General features: G+C 41.0%; 1 protein-coding gene across 2 annotated transcripts; it reads left to right on the top strand.

Moving 5' to 3' along the window:
• Positions 1-1,525: 1,525 nt before the first annotated feature.
• Positions 1,526-7,059, top strand: rps15a (ribosomal protein S15a). 2 transcript variants are annotated; one of them, XM_030063094.1, is made up of 5 exons: positions 1,526-1,670; positions 2,344-2,481; positions 2,814-2,893; positions 4,190-4,275; positions 6,924-7,059. In XM_030063094.1, exons 2-5 carry the CDS (start codon positions 2,349-2,351, stop codon positions 7,015-7,017), a joined length of 393 nt encoding a protein of 130 aa, XP_029918954.1. In that variant the 5' UTR covers positions 1,526-1,670; positions 2,344-2,348; the 3' UTR covers positions 7,018-7,059. The 2 variants fall into 2 exon arrangements, with proteins under 2 accessions (XP_029918954.1, XP_029918959.1); XM_030063099.1 differs by lacking the exon at positions 1,526-1,670 and adding an exon at positions 1,736-1,883.
• The last annotated feature ends 1,151 nt before the right edge of the window (positions 7,060-8,210 follow it).

The following is an 8,210-nucleotide window of genomic DNA, read 5'->3' as shown; positions in this document are numbered from 1 at the left end:
ACTCCTGCCCAGACTGCCAAGAATCTCACTGTGATCCTGCAGAGACCAACTGTCCCGGGAAGGCCGCATCGCCGTCACAATCCTGTGGGTTTTTGCGCCATAAAACATCCGCCAAATCAAATCCATCCTCACCAGAGATTCTGCTCAGCTTCTTGTCCAAGGTCTAGTCGTATCCCATCTGGACCAGCAAAGCTCTCGCCTGGCTGAGCTGCCAAGACACTCTCGGCAGCCCCTGCAGCTCATCCAGAACGCTGCAGCCGGCCTTGGCTGAAACCCTGCTGATGGTGAACAAAGCTGCTGAGGGACTCATATCCCCACACCTACCATAGGCATAGATTCGTTTTATTAGTTTCAGGAAGATTAAAAGGAAAAATATCTTGCTAAACAAAGAGATAAAAATATATTTCAATTTTTTAAAAAGCTGAATATCACTGTTAACCGTCTCAAAGGGACGATACCCCCTGACTTCACCCTACAAGAAGGAACAGAAATGATAGGACAGTGGATTGTTCCAGGATGATTTGAACCAAGGATTTTCAGTGTCTGCCCAACTGAGCCAGGACAGTCTAGAAATTAGAAATTGCCATTTTAGGGAATTCAACCCCACTGTCCATTTCAGAGTGTGAGCACACCACTGACTCCTGAACATGAGCGAGAGAGAGCAGTTATACAAAAAAGTTATTAACACCAACATTTCAACAAACAAGTGTTCACACCCCAATGAAGACTTGTCTCATGGCTATGGGGGTGCAACTACTCTCCTTCATTCCTCCAACACTGATACTTACCATGACCTATAATGCATCATAACTTGACAGCTCATCCCTTGAAAAAACAACACACACCCCCTCTCCACCACCCGACTCTTCCTTTTAAATCATCCTCTCCCACACCCTCCCTCTTCTTGGACTGAAAAAAATCATGAGCATTTGGAAAAGAAAGAAATGCACTTTGTAATGGTACCTTGCAACATTAACAAGCTGCAAACTCTGATGTGATTCTGATGTGTTCTGTATGTAATTATGTATCATATTTGTGCTTGTTTCTAACACTGAGAATATGAAGCCAATATTTTTATTCTGTTTTTCAACAAATCCACTCAAACGTTTCAGCTGAGATTGTGCTGAAACTCATCAGTCAGTGACAGGCTGCAGAGATGCGTGTCATTTCTCAGCCTCACCATCGGGTGGCGCTGCTGTGAATTTAACACATTTTTCACTAAAGATTCTCTGTGTGTGTGGTGACACCAAAGACTGTCTATGGCTGACAGCTGATGGCATTTTTAATCTTAAAAAAAAAAAAAAAAAAAAAAAAAAAAAAAAAAAAAAGACAAGCCTCTAAGTTCACCTTCATAAATTCAACAGCAGAAAATAGGGAAAATAAAGCTGCACAAAATTAAATCCCTACAAAAAGAAACTTTACACCTTACATGAAAACGTATTAATCACAGTCTCATCCTATTTTATGCACACTCTTTAAACCACAGCGCAGATTACCAACATATGACTGGCAATCGTAAAAAAAGCGGGACTCAGAGGACTACAGAAATCCAGATTTCCGCCGGGCCCGCGCGCTCATGTTGGTAATCTCGTTTTGAACGTCTTGGATTTTTTTCCCATATTGCACCGCAATTTTTTTCTACTTCCTCTTTCCGCCATATTGCAGAACCGGTAAGGAGCTTTCTTAGCTTGTCGCCTTCAATCTTTTCAGTATCTTAAGCATCTATTTGTAAAATAGACCATTTATGTGATCGTCCTAAACCGCAGCTGCGTAGCAACGACACGGTGTGATTATCGTGTCGCTTGTGGCGGCGGTTTGATCAGATTTGGGGCTTTAAAGTTGACGTCCCGGGCCTCGGCAGACAGTGCGACCGGGGCTTCTCGGTAACTTAGCTTTGCGCCGAAGCAAGTGCCTCTCCTAGTCCAAAAATAAAATATTTGACCACCACCCATCTCCAGTAAATGTCACTGTAATGTATATTTTTCACCGGCGCTGAACGGCAGTGTCTCTTAACATTTTTTAAATGTTTTTTCCAGTGTTAATAGCTGATATTAGCTAGGTAACATTAGCCCCGGTTGATGGTAGAGGACCATGCTCTGACGGGGAGATGTCTTTTTTTTTCCCCCAAGCAAGTAAATGCCTCATGTTCAGTACAAATCACTTTAAACGTAACTATTAAACGCATCGGTGTGTTAGTTAGCTACTTGGAAGCGAACATTGCGTGTTCGTGGGTGTATGCTAACCCATTTCATGTCTCAGTCGGCATTCTCTCTGTAAGTCACTGTGAAAACGCGACCGGCTGTAAAGCCAGCACTGGTTGAAACATGTATTTTGTCCTGACAGGCATCATGGTGCGCATGAACGTTCTCGCGGATGCGCTTAAAAGCATCAACAACGCAGAGAAGCGTGGGAAACGCCAGGTCCTCATCAGGCCGTGCTCCAAGGTGATTGTGCGCTTCCTGACCGTCATGATGAAGCACGGTGAGTGGCTCAGTGCGGAGAGAGAGAGAGACTGGTGAGCTGGTAAAACAAAAGCTGTCAGAAAGTTGCATTAGCTGACCAGGCGGGCACGACAGCACGACGGTCTGGTTAGGGCTGGTTTTTATCATGTGAGAGGGATGTAGATGCAGAATCGGTCAATTAAAGGTCTATTACTGTGTTTAAGATTGAGTAGCTGCTAAACTTTGATTTGAGGCGTGTTCACTAGTAAATGCAAAACTTACATAAGTGGTTTTTAAAGTTCAGGAGAGAAAATTAAGTCTTAAGTTTTACACTGGACTTTTGGTGTCTAAACTGTGTTTTAATTCCTCCAGGTTACATTGGTGAGTTTGAGATCATTGACGACCACAGAGCCGGAAAAATTGTCGTCAATCTCACTGGCAGGCTGAACAAGGTAATGTGGCTGAGTGAGTGGTGTCTGGACGTGTTGGGGCAGTAAGCTTGGCTATATTTGATCTTTTTTGTCCCAACTGTTCATTTATCACTGTATGTGACCTGTATCTGACGTCAGTGTGAACAGATGTGTACCATGACCACACATTTACAACAGGTTTGATGCCGAACTACCAAAAAAAATGGCATTTGCATGATGGTCCATCATCACAGTTATGCATTCATTTCTTGAAGTGTTTGGTGTGGTGGCCGTCTGTCAGCTGCTCAGGCTGAGGGCAAGAAGGCTAAAGGGGGCTTTGATTGAAGCATCTTCCCACATGCCTACAACATTTTCAATCTCATCTTCCTGTCATTGTTGCTGCAATCCTCCATACTTTGTTTGGTGCACCGCTGCTGACAATCAGTGGATAAAGAGGCTGACAGTGATGTGAGGCTGCTCAGTGGGGAAACAACACATGCATTCTGATGTGAGCGCTCACACGGCCGTCACATCAGCAGCAGTCAGCTATGCATCTGTTTTAGGACCATATATGAAAGTGGCCCAAATCAGAATTGGAAATGTCAAATTAAATGTTGTTTTTTTTTGTTGTTCACACTGGCATAAAAAATAAGCTCTAGGCCACTTTCACTGGCTGAATGTAGCCTTAAATTGTTCTTAAACACTGACAGCTAGCTAGTATTTGGGTGACTGGCTGTGATGAGGTGTATGTTGAACTGCACAAGTAATATTAATTGTGACAGTATCACAGTTATCCACACAATCCCCTCAAAAGTCACCAGACTTTTCTTTACTGTTCTTTCTCTCTGAGCTTCAGTCTTTAAAAGTAAACTATTAAAGCAGAGCAGGAGGAGAAGTGTCCCTTACAGTGTTTCCAAAATGGATACTCTGCTTGAAGCAATAAAATACCTTTCATCTAAGATTGTTTTGAATGATTATTTGAAATATGGTGGACTAACAAAGAGCTGAAGGTTGGAAACTTGAGGTATTATCAAATTTTGGCGTGACACCTTTTATCTATAATCCTTAAGCAATTCTTACCTTAATCCTGTTTACCTGTGGACCCCATTGGTACCAAAGAGCATAATATCAGCATTGCATTGACACTCGGGAGAAATCATACTTTTTTTGTAGTGAATTAAATTAAATTTAAATTAAATTTGACACTGGGCGGGTTAACTGCCATGACTGTTAAAAACTTGACAAAAGTAATGTTTAAGCCATAAAAGCTGCAGCCAGTTGCCACTGTTGCTTGTCTTGTTTTTTGAAATCTAAACCAGTTATTTATTTGTCTTGCAGTGTGGTGTGATCAGTCCACGTTTTGACCTCCAGCTCAAGGACCTGGAGAAGTGGCAGAACAACCTGCTGCCCTCAAGACAGTTCGGGTGAGCAACACATCCACTGAATCTCCAGTAAACATCTAGGAGAGTAGAGCCAAACAATGGAGACTAGTGACGTAGTTTAGAACAAATTTGAGTTTTTGGTGACTTGCTGCCGTCTTAAGAATCCTAATAGTTTGCCGGGCTGTCTGTGAGTCGCAGCAGCTGTCTGATAGCTTGCTAAAATTGTCTGCTTTATTGATGCTTGCTTTTGCCTGCCCCGCCGAATTAGTGATACGAGGAAATTGGTTTAATTGGTTTTTCGCTTGATGTTTCATTGTTGTCAGGAACGGACATGAATGTTTGAATAGACAATGTTGAGATCGACTCCAGAGATTTTCATAATGGATAATCGACAGTTCTTCAGTAATTCTGTAAATGACTCATATGAAGTCAAATAGAAAGTAAAGCTCAGCCTTAAATACACTAGTTAATGGTCCATTGATTAAGAGTTATTTCTGATAATTTTGATCAGCAGTTTAGTTTGGGCTGGGCTGGTGGGCTAGAATTTGAGTTGCACGAAGAGCTGCTGATGAAAACCCCCAGACGCTGGTGTGAGTGATGGTGAGCCACACGCCAGGAGCTCTGCAGTAATAAAACACTTTTGGGGAGGACTGCTTCCCTGCAGATGCAGAGGAAAACAAGTCAAAACCTTTTGTAAACAACCTGTGCATCTGACCCAGCCACAGTCGTTTTCAGCGATGGCAGGGAAATGCAAACCTTCAAAGAGCTGCAGTGCCTTACATGCTTTTCCACAATGCAGTAACCTGGTTTTCGGCGATTGTTTCTTCTAAATCCGATCAGTCATACTGTTGAAATTTTTGATTTTCTTTAGCTGTTAGCCAAAATCAGATGGGACTGTAAAAGGGGGGTGTGTAGCCTGCTTAACGAGTGTGAAACTGTTAAACGGGTACATTTTGATTGTTGGGTATGACTGTCAAAGGTTTGGCTTTTTGATGTAGTATAATTTAATTTAATATTGCTGAGACAATTAAGTGCCTAGCGCTGGTTATTGAAGATGGCATGTTCATGCTTTAATGGCTTGAACTCTGTGCACTGGCATTGTGTGCATGGCTGTTTTCTGTTAGCTTTGTTTTTCCATCAAATGGACAGGGTTGCCTCTTGAAACTTGGTTATTGGCATGATTGGTCTGGTGCAGGAACAAAAGGGGTTTTAAGCACAAACTTTGATTGTTTTGAATAGGTTATGATGTATCAGCATGCACACCCTCCTAATTCACAAGCACTTAAATTTACTCTTGTTTTCATGCAAGTGTTGTGAACGTGTATTTGAGTTAATAGTGTACATCTTTCCCGGAAGACATTGTTGAATATTGTTTAGCTGAGTTTGTAAAGGAATAATTAGAATTGATGTAGAAGGATGGTGTAGAATGGATTATTTAATTTTTCAATAGTGTGCAAAACTGTTAATTGAGATCAGTTGATCTCTTGCTGCTGCCCAAGAGTTTTTCATTTATGCATAGAAATTGCCACATGCAGTCATAATAGAATATTAAATTGTGCTGCGTTTGACCTTAGGTGCACTCTTCACGTTGAATTTCTTCACTTGGCATTTTTGCTTTATTAAAGATATAGCAGAGGCAAAGGGGATGAGTTGCTGCATAAGTTATAAACTGGAGATGTAGAATATAAGGTCTTAATCTGCTGACCAGAGTATCACCCCCCTCATTTTCATGTCCTCTCCTTTTTAGCGGCTTAAAATTGAATGGAGCCATACAGTCTATTAAGTGCGTGCGTGTCTGTGAAATGGAGGTTGTAAAATAGACGTATTTCATAGCATTTATTGATTCAATCAAGCCCTATAATTGAAAACTTAAAAAATGCCCTTTCCTTTTTAAATGAAATGGGATTTAATCAGGAACTTGATGGTAAAATCGGAGGTGGTTTCAATGTTCTTGAGTTTCAAGTCACCCTGGGTAACACAGGTGTGGCGTCTGCATGGTGGAGAGCCAGCATCAGTTTTAGCCCACACCACAGGCTACCGTCTGTATCTTCTGCAACATAACGTCATGTTACTGTACTAAAGTATTCAGATTGGAGTTCAGTGCACAATCACATGTGGAGTTGAGTGGCTGCTGAGTTTAATGGCTGCGCCTTACTACAAGAATTGAAGAGTCAATTTTGTGTGAATTATGTGCTGATTCTGTTGGTCTACAGTTTGAGTGGGACTTGACAGCATCAGTCCCCGTTTTTTTGGGTGATTTCATAAACTTGTGTGTACAGTTTGTGCCTTGTAGTAAGTCCTCGTTCATGTTGTACATTAAAAGCAATGAAATTGGAATGTCATGAAATAGAAATCTTAGCAAATTAAGACTTCATAATTTTTATAAACAGAAAAAACCTGTTATAATTTTGATTCCCTAAATCTGCATGTTTTGATGAAATGTTGATCTTGCCCTTTATGCTGCAGTTGAAGCTTGGCTTGGTTTTAGTGGCTTCCCATTGGTTGTGTCTAACGCATAATGGACTGTGTTGTGAAGATGATACTTGTTTGTACCCGTTTCAATGAATTTGTAAGTTTTGTATGAAGGATGTTGAGATTTAAATATCCACTTTAAAATGCTACTGCAGATAGCTGACTGTGTGGTGGCTTCAGTGAAAGTGCATCATGTTGTTTCCCATTTGTCTCTGCAGATACATTGTGCTGACCACCTCAGCTGGCATCATGGACCATGAAGAAGCCAGACGGAAACACACAGGAGGCAAAATCCTCGGATTCTTTTTCTAAAATGTAAAGAATGGTGCAAATAAAACAAGGGGAGTACTTGTAGTCTTCGGTTGACTTATTTCAAAGTGTGAAATGTCTTATTTGAGAATCATATCCATTTAAGATGGTAAACAACCTTGGAAAACACATCTTAGGAGGCAGGAGGCAGCTTGAGCTCTGAGTACGTGTCAACGGTGATGGTCACAAGGATGTTCACACAGTTCACACCATAGTATATATTTCTTAATCCCAGCCATTTCTTAAGAGGTTTAACAGACACTAATGTCAGTCCAGAATGTTGAATGTCAAATGGACTGCCTATTGTTACTGAATTACAAATGGTTGTGATAAAACATGCCCTGCCACACTCATTTCAAACATGTTTTCCATGATGCTCATGTCAACAACTCGGGACCAAATGTGACTATTCACTGAAAATATAAACCTGCAAACTGCTCCGCCCACCCCAGATTCACAATACAACTACGTTTGGGTCTGAACGTAAACCAGTGGAAGATCCACTGAAGAGTTGTAAATGCAAGGGTTTGGTATAGCTATTATATTGCCAGTAGTGTTTTCTCCAAATTTAGTGAAAATTCACCTGTAGATCATATCGGCAAAAGTAGTGTAATGTGTTCAAATGAATAGTGGTAGTGTGTGCAAACAGCTGACCCACTGCTCAAGACTTTCTGTTACAGACTTCTTTATATTTTTAGACAGTATATATTAGATTGTATCTCTGAGGGGTTTCAGGCATGCACATGAACCACTGTAAAACACGCTAATTTCCACTTAGGATAATTGTTAGCTGAAGTCATCTTACTGTGGAAGAAAATCTACCCTCACTCTCCAGTTCACCAAAGATGGAAATGGTGTTTAACCAAGGATTTGATCTTATTCCCTTTTTTAGCCCTAAGATTTGACTGACTGGGTGGATACAAACAGGAAAGGAGAAAGTGACTTCAGTCATCACCTCAGATTTAGGAAGTGAATGAGATCACCTATTAGAACCAACATTTTGGGTTAGGGAGCTGACAGAAAATAATGTCTGTCCCTTAAGAGATGTGATAGAGGCCACATAAAAAAAATGGTAAGAGCATCACATTAAAATGAAAAGCAATTTTGAGGCCAATAAATAACAAGGGAAAAAAAGATCCCTTTTGGTAGGAGCCCATCAACAGGCAGCTGATGGAATAAGAATTATGCGGTTGCCT

The sequence above is a fragment of the Myripristis murdjan genome, chromosome 1 (genome assembly GCF_902150065.1).
Source record: "Myripristis murdjan chromosome 1, fMyrMur1.1, whole genome shotgun sequence".
Taxonomy (NCBI): domain Eukaryota; kingdom Metazoa; phylum Chordata; class Actinopteri; order Holocentriformes; family Holocentridae; genus Myripristis; species Myripristis murdjan.
This window is presented reverse-complemented; position numbering and strand designations above follow the sequence as displayed.